This window comes from Astatotilapia calliptera, chromosome 17 (genome assembly GCF_964374335.1).
Source record: "Astatotilapia calliptera chromosome 17, fAstCal68.1, whole genome shotgun sequence".
NCBI classification, from domain to species: Eukaryota; Metazoa; Chordata; class Actinopteri; order Cichliformes; family Cichlidae; genus Astatotilapia; species Astatotilapia calliptera.
The window spans coordinates 37,942,769-37,966,668 of record NC_137438.1 but is presented as its reverse complement, the minus strand read 5'-3'; the positions used below and the strand labels follow the sequence as shown (position 1 = coordinate 37,966,668).

General features: G+C 40.1%; 1 protein-coding gene across 2 annotated transcripts in view; it reads left to right on the top strand.

The window, feature by feature from the left end:
- Window positions 1-20,227, top strand: part of tafa2 (TAFA chemokine like family member 2) — a 103,226-nt gene extending 82,999 nt beyond the window's left edge. The window contains exons 3-6 of one of the 2 annotated variants that reach the window (XM_026146769.2): window positions 6,829-6,981; window positions 10,118-10,242; window positions 10,819-10,875; window positions 19,294-20,227. In XM_026146769.2, coding sequence (XP_026002554.1) covers window positions 6,829-6,981; window positions 10,118-10,242; window positions 10,819-10,848 — 308 coding nt within the window. In that variant the 3' untranslated portion in view covers window positions 10,849-10,875; window positions 19,294-20,227. Of the gene's footprint in view, window positions 1-6,825; window positions 6,982-10,117; window positions 10,243-10,818; window positions 10,876-19,293 lie in introns of both variants that reach the window. The other variant, XM_026146768.2, reaches the window with a different exon arrangement.
- Window positions 20,228-23,900: the final 3,673 nt, after the last annotated feature.

Sequence of the window (23,900 nt, the reverse complement as noted above, 5' to 3'; positions counted from 1 at the left end):
GTTTCATATAATTAACAATTTTCACATCAGAAAAATTCATGTAAGAACATTTGCATAGGTTCAGTAATAATAATAATACTGTTTTTTATTTTTATCTGTACTTGTTCAGTTGATATTTTTCCATTTAGAAAATCACTGCTTTCCATTAAAAAAAATAAAATAAAATAGTTCTTCTAATATGTAACTATAAATGTGGCTAAATATGGTTGTGGTGGAGGTGTGGTCAGCTGCAGGGGAGGAGTGGCGCAGTGAGCTCAAGGGGGCGGAGCCAAGGCTGGAGGGACAGGTGGAGATGATTTGCCTAATGAGGTTTTTCTCTTTTTATATAGTAAAGCCGGAGACCAGAGAGGGGGGGGGGGAGTGTGTGTGTGTGTGTGTGTGTGCGCGCGTGCGCGCGCGCGCGTGTGCAGACGACTAACTGGAAAGTTAGCGAACATGGTGCCGAACCATAAAAACGTGTGATGCTTCAATAAACAGTCCTCAAGTGTACATCGTGACGATGTGTTGGTTCGATCTTTACAGTGGTTAAATAATATACAGTAATTATAAGGTATTGTCTGAATTATAGACAATGCAGGCTCTTATCTATTGGTTCATCATTCTGGACACGATTTTTATTGTCTTGTCCTGTTTCTGAATTAGTTTCGCATCCCAGAACACAATCCAGCACCAGCCCCAGCTCGTTTGTAGTATTTCATGTTGGAAAAAATGAATATTTTCCACTTTGGCGATTGGAGTTGCAGTTGCTGGAGAATCATCTCAATTCAACTAAAACACATCACAGATTTTTAACTGTCATTTTTTAAAAATATGTTGTTTATTCAAAATGTATCAACTGGTTAGATTTAGGCATTAAAAATGACTTCATTATGTTAAAAAAAAAAAAATCAGGGATTTGGTTGAAATGCAGTGATTTTCTTAGTTTATAGCTGTTTCTGGGTGACTACGTCACATTTTACTAAACTATAAGCATTAAAGTAGACAGTTTGGTGTGGTTTGGTCCAAAGCCTCCTCATTCTTGGTCTTACCTTGCTCGCCATAACTTAAAAAAACCTGGAAATATTCCTGCTGTTAGTATAACCTAACTTTATTTCTCTTTATGCTGTAATTGGAACACCAACATTCTCTTGTGTCTCTCACTTATCTCAATTCCAACAATGTGTCTGCTAGAGGCGGGCAGATTGATCGAGGTATTGATATCAAGGCTGGTATTGGTATCATATTGATACTAGTGTGACAGGATCAATACTTTGTTTCTGTTCCCCAAGTTCAGGATGTAGCCAAATGAATTATGTTAAATTATTGTTGTTGTTTGGAAATGAAAAATGTGCTACTCTCCCCTGCATACGCTGCCTTTAGAGGATAAGAGTCTGTGTCAGTATCACAGTATATACTTGGTATTTGACTGATACCAAAATATGCAGTATCACACACCACTAATGTCTTCACAGAAGAAGTACTACCTACTCTATAAGTAGTTATGAGTACTCACTCATAAATATTTATAGTTTCCAGCGTCCTTCTCAAAAAGGCTTGTCTAGTTTTTCATGCATGGCTGTTTTCATTTTTGCCATTTTTGGATAGAACCACAGTTGAGATGCAGACAGGACATATAGGACAAGAGAAAAGGCTACAACAAGCAACAAAAGTCCCCAGCCAGAGTCAGACTGGGGACGATGCAGTTACATGACATGCTTAGCCATCAGGGAGTCCCTGCATCCTGTTATTTAAATTTCATGGCATGATGCTGGTGCTATAAAATTTTGAAGGACGAATCTAAAAACATAACCGCGGCAGCAGCAGCTGTGGTGTATCCGGAGCCAGAGGGATCCTCTCTGTCAAAGCGGAGCACAGCAGGCTAAAAGATGGACTCTGTGTGAGGAGGACTGAATGATTCCTGAGTGAAATGCTTTTCTCTGTATCTGCTGGCAGTGTGCGCTGAGCAGGCATCCAAAAAGAACTCTAAATCCAGTCAGAAACACCATTGCTTCTCAGTATGTAGCCGCTGGCAGCACAAAGACCTAAAGCAGCTCAGCTTACTGTGTGTTTGTCTTTCATATCTTTTTTTCTTATTTGCAGTAAGCATCCCGCTACTTTTGGATGGCTACCTACCTGGTGATTTGAGAAAGGATGGTGAGGATAGAGCAGACACGCATAATCAAAAACAGGACGTCCCCTTGCTCTTCCTGTGTTGTTGTTTCTTTGCTTTTTGTATTTTAAGTATTGTGGGTTTTTTTGCCCGATGATAACATGTATAATATGTGTGAAATATTTGATCCTATCACTTTGTAGAGATTAGATAACCAAAAACATGGAGCAGCAAATATCAGAGCCTCAGTAAAAGTCATATTTTCTGAACTCAAATAAGATAACAGATGCTTTTGTGTTGTCAGATTTAATATCATTCGGTCTCAGAAAAGCAGCTGATTCTATCACCTTTAGAGCTGCTTGTTACAGCAGCCAAACTGTTGCTGTCCACAGACGTAACACGCTGAAGTGAAAATGAAATTAACCAGGCTTAGTTGAGTTGCTCGAGTACAGACTGTTAGGACCAGTTTCATGCAGTCGTTTCAGATTTACTGTTTACCGCAGCGGCAGCAGTGTGTATCTCAGCAGAAGGACACCTCATGAAAATGTCACATGCAATTAAAAGAGGATGGAGCAGCTCAGGCTCTAAATAATTCAGACAATAGAGCGTGATCTGGAAATTGGCTCCACATACTGCAGTGCTGCACTTTTGCCTTCACAGACCTGATTTTGTTTGTTTGTTTGTTTGCTTTTTGTTTCGACAGAATGCTGCTTGCTGGGATAAATCTAGAACAGCATCATACTTGAGTAATTCTTCATATACACAGTGCCATTTTCTATTTTTACATAGACATATTTACGATTATATTTATTGTGCAAATGATGCCAGAGGCTGACTGGTCACCATATTATCCTCTGTAAAGAGCTGGATTACAGTTTCAGCAATCAGACTTCAGAGCCAAACTTAAGTAAGTAATGATCTTAAAGGGACTCTGACCATCAGGGCTATCTAAGGACTTTTCATGAAAACAAAACAAAGGCTATTTTTTTTAGTGTTTCATAATCATAACATATTGAGTGACTTTCCCACATGGAAAACTTCTCAGATATACACAATTATTATCAGTCATTTGTATGTATTACACGACATATGCCTCATGCTCTGTATAAAAGTGCAGCCTTCTGCATTTTACCTGTAAAAAATAATTTGATGATTTACGTACAAGTTGTGTAAAAAAGAAATTGAGCTGAAACTGACTGTTTTCATTGATATTGTTCACATTCAGCCTTAAAACAAAAGAAATCCTTTCTCTGTGACTTAGGGTTGGACATGCAACTGGCACACTATTCTGTGGGCTGATCATACTTAGAAGCTTTGTGGGTCCCGGTGAACTCAGAAGCGAGTATGGCAGATTGTTGTAGTCACGACACCTTTTGCATTAAAGCCAGCAGCCTTACAACCCACCAATCGAAAACAATACCCTTCTACCTTGCAAAATCAAGACAGGCCTGGCTTTGATGTCTTCCTTAGGCCCAGAAAGCGCTGCCTGCTTCTTGGACAAGTTCACAGACTAACAGGATGGCACTTTTTAAGTTTTTATTGTTAAAAGTATCCTCAGCTGATAGGGCTGAACAAATTTCTCGAGTCTTGTATACTAATTTACATTGCAGAATCATGGCCCACACATCCTGCAGCCAGGGCAGTACCTGTACCTATTTGTTCATCAGATTTAAAGTGCAAAGTATCCATTTTAGTGTCACAAAAAATTGAGAGTGTTATCAAATGCCAGCTTAGACTGCAGAGCAGCGGGAGCCACACAAAGAACATTGATGGGGTTCCAGGTGCCGTTATTTCAACTTCACCTCTGCAACTCCAACTCTTTCTTAAACTGGAAATCCCTATCACACTCCTCCCTCTTCAGCTGGAAGCATGCTAGACAACTATGGCGTTATTTTTGTGCCACTATTCTGAGCGCACGTAAAAAAAATTTGCAGGTGCAAGTGTTGCATTTTGAGGAGAAATTTATTTTGAGCGAAGAAAAGTTGAATTTGAGTGAACAAAATTCATTGCTGCGTGCAAAAAATTTATTTCAGTGTTTGCTATTATCCACACGCACAATAGCAGCCCCTCTCGCTCAGTTTTTGCACTTGCGCTCGCTCGCAATGTGTCGCTCACGCTCTCAACATTTCAGCCCGTGCGCGCTCAACTCGTTCTGTACACCGTTATATTTGTGCCACAAAACCAGCCAATCACAGACTTGGATGCAAAAAAAATCTGATTGGCTGTTTTCGTCTCCAACCAGCTCGAAATGACGAAATGCAATATCCCAGAATCCATTTCGTCCAAAACTCAAACGAGGCAGTGGCGGAGGAACACAGAGTGGCGGAGTTTGAAATATTACTCTTTGTGGGTCACAAAATAAACTTTTAAGATATTTTCATGCGAGAATGGTGCTGTGTAAACTTCTAATATCTGCTCGATTTATCAAGACATCACATATTTGCATAAGTGCTCTAACGTTTTTGGAGATGCCTGTTACCCACCAGCTGACCGAATACCTGGACTGGCCATTGGGCATTTACCCGGCATTTGCCCGGTGGGCCAATGGTGATTTTTCATTTTTATGTTAGTTTGTTTGTTTTTGTAATGGTATAAACAATGAAAGGTGGTGGATTAGCCAGCTGGTAATAATCAACTCTGGGCTGGACCAATTACAATACATCCGTATTGAGGGGAAAAGACTTCAGCGAGAATAAAAAAGACACAAAGCTGGAGTTATTCTGTGTCTTAGCTGCCTCTTCTCTCCTCATTCTCCCTCCCTCTCCTGTTGCTACTTCAATCATGAAACTGATCAATGATCAGCTGATCGTCTCTCGTTTGTTTATCTCCCACTTTGCGCCAGAAACAGGAAACCAGCGGATGTTGCGCTAAACAACAACAGCAGCACGTTCAAAATTGATCAGCTGTTGTTAGAATTTATTTAAAATTAATTTCTAGTATCAGCTGATATTTGCTGGAGCCACAGCTGTAAAGCTGGAAACATGAAGGTGATACAAATCATACATATATACCAACAAAACAGTGCACATCACTGTCACAACAGCGTTTGTTTTCGTTCAAAGGCTTTATGGTTTTTCCAATAATACCTGGTGGTGTAGTCGGTGATTTTTTTGTCAGTTCAGCCTTATATATTATGTTTAACCCGAGTTCCCACCCGGTCAGCTGGTGGGTAACAGGCATCTCCGAAAACGTTGGAGCACTTATGCAAATATGTGATGTCTTGATAAATCGAGCAGATATTTGAAGTTCACACAGCTACATTCTAACATGAAAATATCTTAAAAGTTTATTTTGTGTCCCAGAAAGAGTAATATTTCAAACTCCGCCACTCTGTGTTCCTCCGCTACTGCCTCGTTTGAGCTTTGGACGAAATGGATTCTGGGATATTGCATTTCGTCATTTCGAGCTGATTGGAGACAAAAACAGCCAATCAGATATTTTTGCATCCAAGTCTGTGATTGGCTGGTTTTGTGGCACAAATATAACGGTGTACAGAAAGAGTTGAGCGTGCACGGGCAGAAATGTTGAGAGCGTGAGCGACACATTGCGAGCGAGCGCAAATGCAAAAACTGAGCGAGAGGGGCTGCTATTGTGCGTGTGTATATGGATAATAGCAAACACGGATATACATTTGCACGCAGCTATGAATTTTGTTCACTCAAATTCAGCTTTTCTTCGCTCAAAATAAATTTCTCCTCAAAATGCAACACTTGCACCTGCAAACCTTTTTTACGTGCGCTCAGAATAGTGGCACAAAAATAACGCCATAGACAACATCAACCTAGCATTAGCCATAGCCAAGCGAAGACTGCAGAAAGTGAGTCAAAGTGGGGGCGTGTCATCGGCCTGTTCTCAGTTAGTACCTGTACAACAGGTGCAGAAGCAGGCGGTACTATAGTCTACCCTGACAATAGGGAAACACGTCTAGTATAGCCACCACGTCAGCCCCTGCCAAGCTAGGATATTTGATAAATGCTAGCAAGTTAACAATCCCCTTCTCTACTAAACCAGACACCGGGGCTGCCAGTGATTCACTCGGAGCTGTTGAAAAACTGACACCAAAGAAAGATGCCACCTCATTAAAATACTTTTTCCTAGAAACTGGTTGAGTGAATAGAAGAAGCAACAGCCAAATCTACATACAGGTCAGCTAACCAGCTAATACCCTGCTGATTAGCCAATCTGAAAAACACAGCAGTAAAGAGAACAATAACAATTTTAGTGGTCTTCTAAGATCTTAAATCCTATATATTTGATAGTAATATATATATATATATATATATATATATATATATATATATATATATATATATATATATATATATATATATATATATATATGAGTTGAAATGTAACTGTTTAACTGGAGCCTAACACATTAGGGTTACTTCACAAAGCAGAAAGCCTGCCTTAGAAAGCTGAATCTGGGGTCACTATATGATATGCAAATTATATAGCATATGTTGGCCTTTGCTTCTTGTTAAAGCTGTCACTTGTGAATCATACAAATTTATAGACTGGTACTGTTCACATAACGAGAGAAGCCTGTGATAAATGAGCTCTTTTAAGGAAATTAGTGGCCTTTTTGCTTTCAGGCTAATCGTTCCCACAGATGAAAGACCAAAGAGAGATATTATCTTGGGATTCAATCCAAGGCCAGTAGTGCAGCTTCAAATGAGTGTTCAAACTACAGTGAATCATTCAATGAGCACTGACTTTTTCTATCATTTCCCCAGCAGCCCACCATGTTCGAACTGGCACCTGCGAGGTGGTGGCGTTGCACCGCTGCTGCAACAAGAACAAAATTGAGGAGCGGTCGCAAACTGTGAAGTGCTCCTGCTTTCCCGGACAAGTGGCAGGCACCACCAGAGCTGCCCCATCGTGCGTAGATGGTATGTTCCAGTAACCCAACATTTCATTGGCAGTGTTCACCTTTTTTTTTTTTTTTTTTTTGCTGATACTCCATCCCACAGATTTTGAGGGAGACTTGCTCAGGTCAGTGATAAATGCCAGTACATACAGTACCAAGTCTACTATTGAAGGAATATGCTAAAAGAGTACAATTTCTTATCAGTCACAGCACAGAGAAATGAACCAACACATATCCCCTTTTTTCAATACGTTTTAGACATTGTTCTGTTTTTGTCGTCCATTTATAAAATGAAGAAGACAGACACACAGTTATATCAGCTTCCCAACGCCTAAGATGGCATAGTTATGACTCGTTTTATTCAACTAAAGCTCAAAATCCTCAAAACACTTTGTAACTGCTTCTGTGCTTGATACATCCTGTGGAATACACAATGAACGTGTAATTAAAACTCATTGAAATATTCTCACAGTTTGAGGTGTCCTGATGAAACCCCAGGGCTTTGCAGAGACTCTCCTGAAGGGTTTTTAAAGTGACTGATAAATGAATGTGACGCTGTCCAATGCAGACTGTAAAGTCGATGACCCAGAAGGTCTCTTAGCATGCTAATGTGTCAGCTGAAGTGGCTGCTTCTCTTTGGTTTGAAAAGCACGGATTTCTGGCTAAACTCTGGACCCAGTCGTGTTTGACCTATTCCTTGACATTTTAGTATTGACATTTTCTGCAAATTAGAGCTGTGAGCCACTGGCCTCAGTTTAAAGCTCCATGGGTGATCTCAGAGAAGAATGATCAGCACTTAACCTTTTAATTATTCTTTCTTCCTCAACCAGGGATTACCTTTAGCTGCACTCAGTGTGAGACAATCTCCACTTTATATGAAGATAAATGAACCTGCAGACATCTGAGAAAACTTGAAGAGATCTGAAGGTGTAATTTTAGAGAGGCAGCTACAAAAGATACCCGAAAACTTTACTGAATGGATTTTGTACTACCATATTGTTGTATAGCCACTTAACAAAACAGGCTTTTACATCTTTGCCTTGATAATCTGATAATGGGCGATTATCAAGGCTTTGCAGTGTCTGCAGTGCTTGCTGGTGTTCACTGTGTTGCCAGTTTTGGACCCAGATTACTCCGCGAGGCTCCTGACTATGGTAGCCGTAGTGCTCCGACAATCCATCAAGCGGTGCAGCTTCGTATCTTACCAAAGTCATACTAAAACATTTTTTGACAGATTTTGAGCGCCGTGTACATCATAAAAGCAGTTCGAGATCAGTAATCACATCCAGAATTCCTACAAAAGACGCACCGGATTATAAGGTGCACTCGATTTTTGTGAAAATTAAAGGATTTGAAGTCAGATCTGCGTGTCTCCAGTGTGATCATTTATGAGTATAAACCCAAGGTCAGTGCATTGATTCAAAGGCATTTTTATGGCTACACTAAAACAATCAAGGAAAAATAAAGCATAACTTTAATTCTTTTTCCCAGATGTTTTCACTCTGAGCTGCCCTCGTGCCTTCACGGCATCATTACCTGTTAAGTGAGATGTATCCCATACACTTTTGGTATGTTTGTTCATCAATACTCCCATTTCATTTCATGAGAAACCTTTGTGGCTTTTTAATAGCTGCTGTTACACAACCACCATCTGCTTGCAGTTGACCTGATGCACTTTTTACACCACACTGCTGCCATAACCCCAGCTGTGTAATTCAAATTGATTCCCTCATGTCATAACTTCTCCATTCTCTGCAATTTAATGGAGTGAGGCTCCAGCGGTATATGTGGATTATAATACCCATTCTCTTCATTAGGAAGTACACTAACAGCAGTGAAGGGGGTTGTGGAACGTGGATAATGACCTCTGTAATAAGCCAAATTTAAATAATGTCTTGTAGAACTCAGCATTAGCGGTTTAATGCTCACTGTTGCAGAGGCAGATGAGTTGGTGTTCTCAATGCAACTCAGTGATTTCCATTTACATGACTGAAGTCACATCTGTTCGTAGTTCCTGTCCCACCCTTACACGTGGATCAGATTTGTCACAAGATTGTTTGAATACCTGAAATAGAGGTGAGTGTTGCCAGTCAAAAAGCAAATCTTACATCATTTAAGACAGCTGTCGGAAGGTGACATGGCTTGCTGAGAGACAGGTATGATGATTTGATTTATATCCGATGGGAAGCTTCATCTCAGGCTCATAACGTTGTGTGGAAATGTTCTTGAGACCTAAACAAAAACGGTGTCGAAATGAAATTGCAAAATAAAATGCAAATGACTTTTAATATAAAAACAAAACATTTATGAATTCTAAATGTGTGATGGTAAACATGGTTTTCTTCTTTATTAGTTAGCAATATTCAACAAAGAATCACCTACTTTAGGTTTTTGAGTACATTGTGGCAGACATGTTTGTGACACGGCTGCAGGAGAAGCCGATGCAGCTCATCACACCGCCCTGCATAAATAGTACTGGGTCCTGAGTGTGTGGTTGTTGTGGGTGATGTGTGCAGCTGGCAGCGGGAGAGCTGCAGCTGAGTGTGTGAAATAATAATAAAGTATGCTGAAAATGATGGAAATGTGGCGAGTCTGCCGTGGATTTATTACAAGCATTTTTTTTTTTACCTTATTTTGACATGTTAAACCAACTGTCTGACTAATCAACAAAACCACTGCGAGCTAGTGGTTGACAAATGGCCCAACAGGTCTGTGTGTGACTGAGGTCTTTGTCAACAGAAAGATAACCAACCATGAACATCTGAAGAGTGTGTGCAGTGGCAAATCTTTATAAATGCAAAATAAATTAAGAGAAGAGTTTGCCTTACACTCATAATCCATTACAGCCATCTTGTTCCTGGTTATTTGTTACCTGTTTGTGTTTGACTTTTAGTGGGATTGTTGATTATATCCATCTATAAATATATTAACTACTCTTTTTTAAAACAGTATGCTAAGTTAGCAAATCTGCAGGGACACAATGTCAGTGAAATGTGAAATGAGCTCTGGATTAGCAGCTAAACCAACTTTATCATTCAAAAGTGAAAAAAAGAAATAAGCACGACAGTCTAGTCCTTTATCAGTATTTCCTAACCATAATACTGTGAACAAAGAGATTTCCACCTATTTGTTCTTTGACCTTTATGTCTTTTTGTTAGCGTCAATAGTGGAACAGAAGTGGTGGTGTCAGATGCATCCGTGCCTTGATGGGGAGGAATGCAAAGTTCTTCCTGATCTGAAAGGTTGGAGCTGTGCTACAGGAAACAAGATCAAAACCACTAAGGTAAGGTTAACCCACAAGTCTTCACTGGTGCCACATCCAAACCTGTTGAATCTGACCTAACCCACTTCAGCTCTACAAGGTCAACAGGCTGCGGCTTCTATTACCGTCGTCTCTTCTGCCTTTACCTAAAAACTGATGTTTGCAGTCGGTGCTTGGACCCCCTGGGGCCTGTAATCAATGGGCTGCCATGTCTCCTTAGCACTTTCAGGCCACTTCAAGCACCCAAACTGGCCAATTACTCACTCCAATTACCTGCTTTTAACGTTGTAACGTGATGCCCGTATCCTTCACTGTGTTATGATGACCCGTAGACTTCAGTTCTGCCTCTCTCCATGTACTTAATTATTTAAACTGCCTGCACCACACCTGCCGGGAGCCGGGAGCCTGGAGCCTGGGGCTATTGATTAAGGGATTTGTCGAGACCTCAAAATGGGATTATTTTATATTATATATATACATACATCTTTGTAATCATTTTTTGCTTTTAGTGGTCCAGGCTTCTGAGATGAGTGATATCTGGGAACAGATTGAGGTAATTATCACGTGGTGACTGTATTTTCTTTTGTTGTTTGACAGATTTCTGCTGACAGAGACCAGCTTTGGTAACGTCAGATGCTTCACAGCGGCGTCCAGGTGATAAATCTGTTATTGTTCTCCTTATTATATTTGATGTTTCAAACATTTACTTGTCTCAATTCATTAGAATCCTCACTTTCATTATGAACATAAAGAATTTTCAAAGATGGCTCATTTTTACGTTATAGTCAAATTATATTATTAAGTACATCTCTCCCAGTAACGTAACCACACTAGAGAGTTGAATGAGAAGAGGTTTATGATCCAAACACACAACAACAACCTGTTCAAAGCATCAGCATTTCCCAGCGGATTTATCTTGCACACCTTTGAACTCAGTCAGAGAAACAAGTTTCTTAAGTTTCAGATCTTTCTGCAGGCTGCTTAAAGCAGCGGGGGGTCACGCTTTCTTCTTCACCTTTGCTTAGCTTTTCGGGAAAACAGCACAACATAAACTAGGAACTCAGCTATTCTGACCTGTATGGTTGTATCATAAATGCATCGAATGCACCCCAGAAGCACCTCGAGAGTTCAAAATATAAACCACGCAGCGACGGGCTACCACAAAGCTCGGAACCCAGTGGGGAATAGAGTCGGTTTGGAGCACGTCTCAGCAAGAAAAACAGTGTCTGACATGTAAATATGCTGAGACGCAACAATGACTTTTGCACATTTAGAGCCCCAAATGGCAGCAAGAGGTAACAGTTTAAACTGTATCTTTTATACAGATAAACACAGACATCCTCAAAGGTGACAGCAGTAACCTGCGCTGCCTGCGATGCGTTATACCGCAGGGATGAGAGGGAAAAAAAAACTCTAATGTGGGCTAGTGCCGCTTTTTTATTACACTGTTTATAGTTCTCTTATAATTTTATATTTTTAAACCTCTGCTCATCCTCCACATACTCGATTCACGATTCAATTTGAACAGATGAAAAAGTCTACAGCATCTCACGCTGAGGAGAATCATTACTCTGGGAGATTTGTGTTTTGTTCTTGAAGTCGTTGTAGGACTTTTGTCATGTAATCTACCAAATGACACTGATTGTAAGTTATTGTAGAAAAATGGCAGAGAAAGTAAAAGAAAGAGAAATAAACACCTTCTGGATTGCTCCTAGGATATGCTCAGGCAAATGTTATTGTACAGTACTTTTAGACTCCTTTATTTGTTCATCTATCATCCGTCTGCTTATGATCACTCATTTATGGATTGAGTTAATGGTAATTCACTTCTCTTCTTAAGGTATAGACTACATTACTTTCAGCTCAGGGTAGAAGTAGGACACCATCTCTTTGCTCTGTTGTTCAGTGGATGTGCGTATGGAGAATAGTGCCATGTTACCTGAAGGATTTGATAAAGTTGGGGGGAAAAAGTCCACCTTTACTGCTTCCATAGGAATTAAGAGTACAAGTACCAGCCAGGTGTTAATTAAATGCACTTGATTAATTGATCATCTGCAAGTGTGAGGACCTCTATAACAGAACCATATTTGGTACCTTGTTGGTCTATTAACGTGGATGTGAATGCTCCAATCGTCCGAGGAGTGGACACACCAGCAAATTCACACCAAGGTCAGACTGTGCAGTGTTTAGAGAAACAGCAACATCTCAGACTCTGAGTTAGCATATTAAAGGTTTATTTAATGACAGTACAATTAGGAAAAGATTTAATGAGCATGGCTTGTTTGGAAGTGTTGCCAGGAGAAAGCCTCTTGTCTCTAAAAAGAACATGGCAGCACAGCTTATGTTTGAACAAACCACAAGACCTCTGCATCAATGTCCTTTGAACAGACGAGACCAAAGTGCAGCTGTTTGCCCATAATGCACAGCGGCACATCTGGTGTAAACCAAACACTGCATATCAGCACAAACACCTCATATGAACTATCGAGCACGGTGGTGGCGGGGTTATGATTTGTGCTCGTTGTCTTGGACAGCTTGCTGTGATTTAATGGGCCATGTTCTGCTCTGTATACCAAAATATTTTAGAGCAAAATGTGAGTAAAGCTTGGCTAAAACTGACTGAAATGCTGTGGTGGAACCTTCAGAGAGTTGTACATAAATGAATGGATGCAAACCTCAATGAAATGAAGCAACACTGTAAAGAAGAGCCTCCCACAATGATGTGAGAGGCTCATGAAACCATACAGGAAACAGTTACTTCAAGCTATTACTGCTAAAGGTGGTTCTACAAGCTGCTAAATGATAGGGAGGACTTAGTTTTTTACAGGACTGCACACAGTCATGTGAAAACTTTCTTTTTCACAACTCGACATAGTCATTTGCACTGGAAAGAGCTTTTTCTGGTATAATAAAAGCACCCTTTGCCTTGCATTCTTCTGGGAGAAACTCATGGCACTAAACTGCTCTTTTAATTGGAAGAAATTAAAAGTGGGAATATATCAGCTCGCTCACCTTTATCATCAGGAAATAACTAATGTTCCCATACAGAGAGAGGCAGAGACATTTCTTTAAACTGATCACTCAGCATTGCCCTCGATCTCTCACAGTCACCATCTTTGGGTCTCAGCTGCTGGTGCTAAAAAGCTGCATGCTTTGAAGTAGACTACACTACAATACATCACATGACCTTAATAGAAAGCAGAAGGTCTGTAGTTTTGATGGTATTTCAAATGATTTGGGGATTTCTAAATATCCTGATATACCAGGCATATACCATAATATTGTCAGAGTGCTTGAGCCTATTTGTTTTTGCCTGTGGATCTGACTATGATAAAGAGTAAAACACAGTGAATCGTTATATGCTGATATTTCCATTGCTATGCTGCCACTGAGATAAAGTGATGTTTTTTTTAAGTGAAACTTCGAGGCCTGCTTAGATTTCAGAGCCATTACATTTCAGAGCGTGAAAAATTGCTATGACAGTCATGAACGTCACCCCGAGTCCTTGAAATCTTAAAACCCTGAGCTACATCATTTTGTAAGGAATGATAATAATAACTAGCGGGACCAATAACTACAAAGCAAACAATGTAACTGTGAGAGCTGAGCTGCAGATCAATACTTGTTTTCACTCACTGATCTTTGGTTAGCTGCAAACACTGTTTTGAAAAGAGCTCATCATTTCTGTGCTCTAACACTTTTAACTATGTGACTTTTTTTTCAGCTGTGGCTGAAAATGCAAGCCATTCCTAACCCTTTTTTGTTTTTTAAATATTGCTGCTTCAAAATTTAAATGTAAATTTTTAAGAGGACAACAAGATTTTTAAAGACATCAGCTGCACAGAGTTGGATACAAACGGAGCCCACCCTGAGGTACAATCCTCCCCCCCCTGATAAGAGCCTGTTTTTTCCTTACCTGTGTTGCAATCCAGGTTTTAATATCATTAACGCCTTGAAAAGTGAATACTGAAAGTTTTCTTCTTCTCCCACCCTGCTACATCCTTGATACTAATCTGCTATGCTTCTACCATTTAAATAAGCGCAGAGTAGCACCACACCTATAAATTTCCCAGAAGAACAGTGACTACGAGTTTTGATTTGTGGCAGAAATTGCCCAATAGTCCAGAGCGTGAAACTTAATTTGGAGAAAGGTGGCTCTGTGGTGCCACCACTTTCAGTTTCTGCTGATTTTACAGGCTGATTCACACATTAAAATCACTCCCTGTTCATCTTTAAAATGGCCATCCTGCGAAAACCCCGGTCATGGTAGTTGGAACACAAAACATATTGCAGGAAAGGACACTGCAGTGTTCCAATTACACAGCTAAATGACACAAACATGAGCCCTGTACCTGCTGTGTTAAGACTTTGAGCCAGCCTTTCTTCATGAGCTGAATAGAAATGAAGCTTTTGCCAGTTAAATTAGCACTTGCCAGCCACCAATTAAATTAACACAATACTCAGGGAAGACTTGGTTTTTCCTCTTAGGATTTTCGGCGGTGTTTGAGACACTCAAATCCTGGTAATGATCCACCTCCTGAGTTGAAACGCAGCGTAGATCCATCTCTGAAGACAGTTTCTCTCCTGACAAGAAATGACTTTGCTCTTTGTCATTTCAGCCTGAAATTATTCTCAAATTAGTACCACATTAATCACAATGACAGCCCTGAATATAAATGGCTCTATAAAAAAGAGGGAAGAATTTATCTCAAGCTTGTTCAGCGACCAGCAAAGTGGTGCAACCACCTGAACTTATGGAAACTCTTCACTCTCTGCTTGATGTGATTATGCTGGTTTTCTTGTCAAGTGGTGGCCTGATGGTTCTTGGATTGTTTTCCTTTCCTGCATAATTGTGGATGATTAAAATAAAACTATGCATCGCCATGCTGCTCTGCCCAATTCTTCATCAAACAGACCATTTGTGAATTAATCTAACCAGGCTGTCAGAGCTGTCTGTTTCCTGTCAGAAGTTCAGCATCAATAATGGGGGCCTTACAAGTCCGCCAATGGCTTCCTTCAGTTCGTCAAACCTACGTGGCGCCTGACAGGCGGTTGGAATTGATAGGGGACGTCGTTATGAAGGTTGTTATGCTAGGCTCCTCGAGTCTTTTCCAGAATGTACTTTTAGAGGAGCAGAGGAGCTGCCAGTCAGCTGCCGAGCTTCATGACAGGCAATTTAATCTCAAGGAGAATGGAGGTCTTTGCAGTATGTCACAGCGGAGAACTCGGAAACAACCCACCAGCATCTTATTTCCTCATGTTGCACTGTATGTACAGCACTGTGATAACAATTTATGCAGATACAAAAGGCTGTTAGTTTTTAGGAACAGGAAGAAGACTAATCTGAAAGAGCTCCAGATGTGTTTCACATCAGCAGGAGTTGCTGCACAGAGTTTTGAACCACTGGCAGAAGTGGCTGCCAACTGCTACTAACAACTGCAGCAAGTATCCAGTATTTTTATATAACACTACATCTCATCCATCCATCCATCTGCTTCTCAGGGTTGCTGGAGCCTATCCCAGCTGTCATAGGGCAAGAGGCGGGGTACACCCTGCGCAGGTCACCAGTCTGTCGCAGGGCTAACACACAGAGACAGACAACCATTCACACTCACATTCACTCCTATGGGCAATTTGGATTAATCAATTAACCTATCCCCACAAACTGCATGTCTTTGGACGGTGGGAGGAAGCCGGAGTACCCGGAGGGAACCCACGCAAACACGGGGAGAACATGCAAACTCCACACAGATAGACCCCGGCCTGATGGTGGAATTGAACTCAGGACCTTCTTGCTGCAACAGTGCTAACCACCATACTGCCCACTACACCACCACTACATCTAATGTTATGTTAAATGCTTGCTCTTCTTCATGAAAGGGGAATACCAGCCAACTTGGTCCAGTGTGCACTACACTCAGTTTGAATGTTGTGGTGATTATATTGTAGCTCTCATATAGCCTTGAAAATCTCTGGCTCTATACAGACCAGTTTTTTAGTCCTACCAGTTTAATCTTTCATTATATAGTAAATGCATAAAAAGCACACAGACCTTATGCTCATTTATTGTACAGGAATAATTTAAAGAGTTTTCACATTTCATAGCACAAGTAGGTAAAGGGATTTTAGACCAAATGTTATTACCTCCACCAAGGAGGTTATGTTTTTGGTAGGATTTGCATGCCTGTCATTCTGTATGTAAACATGATAGCCTGAAAATTTTTGAATAAATTCTGAGGGGTGTAGAAGGGGGTCATGCTAGGCAAAACTACTACTAAATTTTACCTTACATCCATCACGGTCTTCAAGGTCAACTTTAAGTGATGAAGCATGAACCCTGCTTCCGAGTCCAAATTACTCTGCGTTTATTAAGGCTGTTGTGCTTTTAACATTTTTAATGTTTTCTTTCTTAATCTATTCAATCTGAACAAGCCCCTAAAAACATTCAGTGATCACTGCCGGCCTCTCTCGCTTTTTATTACCACTGTTCATTTTAAAGCTCAGTTTTCAAAACCTTACCATGTAATTATGTAGCTGTACATGGTAGCTAGCCACCATGTAACACATCATTATATACCAGCTAGCCCGACTTCAGTAAACCTAGAAACGTCACTGCTGTTTAGTTTTCTGTCTTCACGTAGCAGAGCTGTACGATTGAATTTTTCAGAAATCTCTCCGTCAGAACATGCTATGTCATGTTTAGGTGGAAACTAGCGAGCTAACTTCCTGCTAACTTCTAACTCTGGATGTTAAACTTAATTGTTACACCTGGTAAAGCAGCAACGCTGATCATTTTATTACGGATGAAAGAATTTAGACAGTTTTTAACTCTCAGTGATGCTACAGTGTTCATTTGACTTTGGGACCTGAAGCGGAGTTTGACAAAAATTGACAAAAAGCCTTGAAAAAAGTCCATAGAAATACTTGTTGGGTTAATTGTTGGCTGTGAATTAGCTTTAGATGTGGATGTGAGAGGTTGGGGTCGTTTTGACCCACCTCTTGCGCTATAGCATGTGGAATAAGCTCCAAACCTGTGACCTAAGCACTAGATAGACTTAATATAATTCATTTATAGATGGTCCGACACTCCCCAGTTAACAGTTAGATAGTAGATAGCTATCACATGATTGCATTATTATTGTTTGACTACTGCTCAGCCTAAGCAGTGGTAATATTTTAAAGATAATTTCTAATTTTTAATATAAGGCTACTGTTAAGCATTTTATTGGCCTATTTTTAAACTAATTACACAAAAAAAAAGCTAAAAAACCTAACAAAGAAGTTAATAAAGGAAACAGGACTAAAAGAAAATGTAAATACTTAAAGCATTTTATCTGTTTAGCTGATATCTGTCCACTTATGCCCACTAATTAATTACCTTAAGCTGAATCATCCATTGCTATAGGTGAATGCAATTAAATGTGACTGTGTTCTCTAGCTGGAGGTGGAAGATAAACTCCCCACTCCTTTCTGTCTCACACACTGTGTTTTTACAGAAGTGAAGAGCGGCTACCTAATCCTTGGCACCTATTCTGTCTGTGACACACAATTAGAGCTATAGCAACGGGATGTCGCCATATTATTCAGCTGCAATGTTTCGCCCGACCTTGCTGATCTCAGTCACTGAGTCTCACAAGTTTTCTTGCAGAAACCCAGCTAGACGGTTAGCACATGGCAAAGATTAGCATCAACAACTTTCCAGTCTAGAAGAAACAATCCCACTCTCTGAAGCAGTGGAAAGCTACTGTTACCATTCTTACTTTGAAAACCAGGCATGATTTCTTTCTGAGGGTATCTACGTTGGTGGTAAGAGTTACTAGGTGCTTCAGCCACTGGTATCCACCCAATTCACTTGAGCACATGTCCATCCACATTTGCCTTTCGATGGCCATTTCAAAAGGACATAACATCATGCTGATAAACAATATTTACCGTTAGCTTAATTCTTTTTTCACCTTTTATGTCTCTTGTTGCAACCTTAATTGTACAGACCCCTGGATTATCCATGTGTTTATGGAGACATTCTTTTGTGCACTGGTGCACAGTCATGTTGGAACAGGAAGGGGCCATCCCCAAACTGTTCTTGAAGCATTAGGAGTTTGTTTCACTGGAACTAAAGGGCCGAGCCCAACTCCTGAAAAACAACCCCACACCATAATCCCCCTCCACCAAACTTTACACTTGGCACAATGCAGTCACACAACGGTCATTCGACTGGCAACCACCAAACCCAGACTCGTCCATCAGATTGCCAGACGGAGAAGCATGATTCGTCATAGAGAACACAGCCCTGCTGCTCTTGAGTCTAGATGCAGTTTGCATTGTGCTTGCTTGTTAAGCTTCCTGCTTTCTCTCTGTTTTGTTGCTATGTTAAAAAGCAGCTTCTGTCAGGTTTGAAAAAAATGTTTTGCTTGTGTCCATTTAGCAAGTTCAGCAATCATGATGATTGGGTCATTTTTAGAGCCTGCCTCAAGTGGCCAATGTAGGTACTACAATTTTTGGCACTTCCACCCTGGAGGCTGTTACTTGGATGGTGCTGAATGTGCCAGGGTTCTAGTCCTATAAATCATATAACAGGTTATGTCATAGCTACACAGCAATGTCTTGATGCATCTGGACGTAGCATTTCTCCAGATGAACAGAATCAACCTACACAGCGATGTTCTTGTGGGGCTTTCAGACCATTTTAAACATTTTTCTTGTGAAGATGAAATCTGTTTCCTCACAGTGTCAAACATCAAAAGTAAGCAGCAAGAATGGAAAAATCAGGGCTTCGAGATTTGAATAATGCATCTGATTCTGTTGTTGCTTTGCCAACATCTTTGACATGTCAATCAGCGTAGGCGGGAGCATTCGGTTGATAAAGTTTAGTTTTATAACTGGTGGCTATGCTTTTCAGTTCTGTGCAGTTCCATTTTTTTTCCTCTTGTGACCTCAGACAATTATATACTGTATGTCTATATATATAAAAAATAATGTTATGTTCTGTAACTCTTTCATAGGTGATGTTTTGATGATTCTGCAGCTGTCCTGGCTCTGACTTTGTTTCATTAGGTTTCTCTTCTGATTTAGGTTGAACCAACAGTTCTGGCCCGCGGGATCATCAAAGGAGAAGAGAGTAATGCAAAGGACCTTTCTGTAAATAGAGACATCCTTTCTTCTGGAGTGCAGTTAAACTTTGGAAAACTTTGAATGCTTCTTCCTGAACTCTATGGACATCAAAAAGAGGAGCAGATCCCATTAAAAGTACTGATCATTCAGCGTTCCTTTTCAAAGGACTCCGTATGACTAGCCTTACCGGACAACAGGATTTAATCTGACATTGTGCTGCTTGTAGTAGAATACAACGGTGAACTTTGCCTATATGTTATTTATAGAGTAATACCTCGTTCACAGGTTTTTTTGCATCACATGTTGTCCAGGGTGAACAGCAGGTCAGTATGTCGTATAAGCATTGCAAATATCGAACACAAAATGCATCGTGGCTTTCTTCTCTAACAGAGTGTACTTTGAAAAGTTTAATATGGGTTAAATATATTTAAATGGGGTGGTTTTCATAGAGATACACAGCCACAATCAAGAGGAATTCAACCCAAACGCTAAAACAAGGACATGTTACATGAAACCAGCACTTTAAAAAAAAATGGCACCAACTGGTCAAACCTACCAGCTGTTACCAGACAGCAAGAGGAAACCATGTGTGGTCTGAAGGTCCTCTGAAAATCATCCTGTCATTTCAAGCCACTTTTATCAGTTTAAAATATATTGTTTATTATTATCATTATTATTATTAGTATTAATCTTTTTTGGAATATGGCTCGGGAGTTCGAATTTTTGACAAGAGTTTAGTGTAAATTAAACAGCATCTGACAGCAGCGGTCCTGAAGCTGTTTTCAACTAGTTACTCAAGTATGATTTTCTGATCACCTTTTAGTAGGTATCGCTGACACTTCCATTGTCTGTGTAAGTGATGACATCAGTAATAAACTATGGTTGTGTAACTAAAGCCACGTGTCTTTGAACCATCTGTATGTGACAGTGACTGAAAGGCTCCACAGTGTAGTGGCTTACACATTCACCTATCAGGTCTCTGGGAAGAGACACAAAGCTCTTTGGGGTTGGATCATGAGGGGCACCTGGTGTTATGGCAGCTCCTTAAACATGGCAGTCCCCTTTCTGGACTTTGGAGATTTTATGATTTTTTTTTATATGATGTTTTCTAAAACTGTGTCCCTATCTCTTCTGAATAAACCGGCACAGAATTTCATACAAACATTCGTGGATCCCACAAAATGTTAAAGGTAAAGTGTGTTAAATGTCACCAGTAGAGGTCAGTAATTGCAGATTGCAGTCAACTCAATTCTGTTTTCTTACCCCTACTTATTCAAATGCACAATCCGAGCTACAGTGGCCGCTGTAGGACGAAACAACTTGGGTTCATGACAGCCTAGACTGAGTCTGCTGTTTACTTCACCTGTCAGGATCTGTCCACATCTATTGGACTGATGGCCTCCTGATGGCCTATGTAGATGAGTCCGTAAAGCAAACGTCTGTCAGATGACAGTGAGGTGAATTGTTGGTGATAGCCTGAACTTTGCTGGTGTTGTTTGCTGTTAGCCGGCAACTTTCTTTGAAGTGGATTTAACAAGGTTGGACTCTTAGTTAATAAATTAATATGATATTAGAATCAAACTGTTTATCGGAGGCATAACATTAGCTGGCATAATATTAGCTTATAACCAGATGTTGTTGTTTAGCCAGCTGGTTGTCAGCTGTCCCAAAATGGGAGGGTTCCAACTTTAGCTCGATAGATAGATGTTGAATGGTCATATATAGTTTGAAATAACTTTTTGTGACCTCAGAATTAAAGCTAACATATAAGGTACACTAAATACACTTTACCAGTTAATTATTTATGTACTGCGTGCGACTGGTTTCTTAACATGTACATAAAACATGATTATGCAGAATGGAAATCCTCATCCTGGCTACTATATTCAACATGGCAGCTACTTCTATGTTTTTAAATTTATGAGAATGCATCAGTTGGTTGGAAGACCAGATTACATGATCAGTGTATATTTATGATTACAAAATTCTCATTTCTGTTAAACAACCTACATAAAAAATAATTTTTCACGTACCTTTAAAGATTTTTCTTCTAGTGTCACCATGATGTTACCATTTGTGTCTAGAGATGAAATGTTTTAACAACTGTTTGCTGTGGAAAAGTGGAATTCGGTGCAGACACTCACTATCTTTGCAGACTGCAGTGAAACCACTCTAGCTGAAGTGCAGAATTTTTGTGTGGAAATTCCTGCAGACTCTTCTTTCAGCTTCTAAATTAAAATGGTAAAATGGCATTTGCACTCATGATAATGTCAGGGGAAGTAGGCCATTCACAGATGTCCTTTCTTACATTCACACACATACTACTAGAAGTACTCTGCTTTAGCTGAGGGAACCTCCTGGATAGAGTGCACAGGAAGCAGCACAGACAGATGAAGCCTACCTAACAGATAACTGTCTATGCTATTCTAACATTTGCACAATCGGACATAACACAGACTGTAAGAGGAAGCTGTCGGTTTAACACCATGTGTTGGACATTTGCATTTTCACACACAGCTCTGCCTAAAAAAGTTCGGTACTGCAGGGCACATGTGAAACTTACGTTAGTGTTATAACTGCCATGCTTGCAACAACATTTAGCTTAGTGCTCCACTTTGCCTCGAGTAAGTGAACTGGTAGTTCTATAGCACTTTTCTGCTCTAACTGAGCACTCAAAGCACTTTTCATTACAAGCCTCATTCAAGCCAATCAAGCACTCTGTGCAAGCATAAGAAACATTCATGCACTCACACACGGATACATGCATTGGGAAGAAGTTGAGGTTTGGTATCCTGCCCAAGGATGCTTTAACATGCAGACTGGAGGAGTACAGTAGGAGACAACCTGCTCTGCTTCCCAAACCACACTTTTAAAATACAGCTGCAGTGCTAGGGGTCATTTTAAAGTGCAAATGTATATGCCCAGAACAGTCCACAACCTCCTGATGAGGCTGCAAGTAATTTACGCAACACATTTCACTTGTAATTTGTAAAATTAGATATATTTAAGAGTAGCCACACAGCCAGAATTCTGACTGTTAGCCTCCTTTCATTGTATTAATGTTTCTTTAATCTTACACCAGCAATCGGAGGGAAACAGAGGAGCCACAGGGAAATCGGACAAAACTAAATATGTTCTGTAAGTTGTTTTTTTTATAATTGTTTTGATATGAAAGATAACATGAAGTCTCACAACACTTGTGTGAAAGTGAAATATAATAATAATAATAATAATAATCAATATTAAAATAATAATAAGGATAAGGATTTAAGGATAACGCCACACTCTTCTCGCTGACAATTCCAGGTCATCTATAATTTATTTTTTGCAAATAATAATAATAATAATAATAATAATAATAATAATAATAAAATCTCCTCGCATAACAGATACATTTAGAGAAGTGTAGGAAGGTCTCTTTCTCCTCTTATCTGCATCGTCTTCCCTGTTTGCGGTGGCAGCATTTTCCTATAGTAGCAACAACTCTGGAGCTCCTCCTGTCTGGTCGCCCTTCCCTTGCCCCCAACAAAAAACCGACTCTGAGCACAGGTGGATGTTGGGGTGGCGGTGGGGTTGAGAAAAAAAAAGAAGCAGTGGAATTGACACGTGATTGGAGATTCTGCAGCTCAACTTGAACACCAAAGCTGGGAGGTGGTGTTTGGAAGATGAGGCATGTTAGTGTTCATGACGAAGCACAGCTCACGTTGCCTGCCTGAACTAGCTCGCTGGATTTTTACAGTTTATTTTAGCCTTAAACTCAAAGCACTTTTTACACTTTTTAATGTAAATCTAATCCAGTACAACACTTCTGCTTTCATAATGTTTATTATATTCAAATTGTGTTGCAGCTGTTTTTGCTGATTCAGCTGCTCTGGGACTGTTGACAGAATTGATTTGCACAGGATGTGCAGTGGATTTTAAAACAAATGATCAACAACAACAACAAAAATTGTTACATTTACTGTTCAGGAATAACTGTCATTTTTATACAAAGTTCACCATTTTCAGAGGCTCAAAACTAATTGGACAGACTACCATGAGTTTCAGTGTAAGGACTGTTTTAAATACTTGGATGAATATCTTTTCAATCAGACCCCATGGACATGACCGAATGCTGCATTTCCAAAATCGAGATGCTCTGCCAGGTCTTTACTACAGCCACCTTGTGTTGCTGCTTGTTTGTGGGTCTCTTTGCATTTGTTGAGACTGAGACATTGACAGAACATCTAATTTCTGAGTTTGAGCAGAATTGGAGATTTTATCCTGCTACTTCTGTCAGCAGTCACATCAACAATAAACACTAGTGATCCTGTTCTTCTTATGCAATAACACTGCCTCCACCATGCTAGACATATAATGTGGTTTGCTTTGGATCATGAACTGTTCCTCTCCTTTTCCATGATTTGATCTCATGATTGTAGACTTTGACAATAACACGCTTACCTCTCTGGCAGTGTTCCTCACACCACGGTATTCACCACTCATCCAACGTGTGAAACCTGCTGTGAGGACAATTAAAGTGTGGCCAGAGGGGACAGACGCAGTGCTCCAGGACAGATTTAAAAACA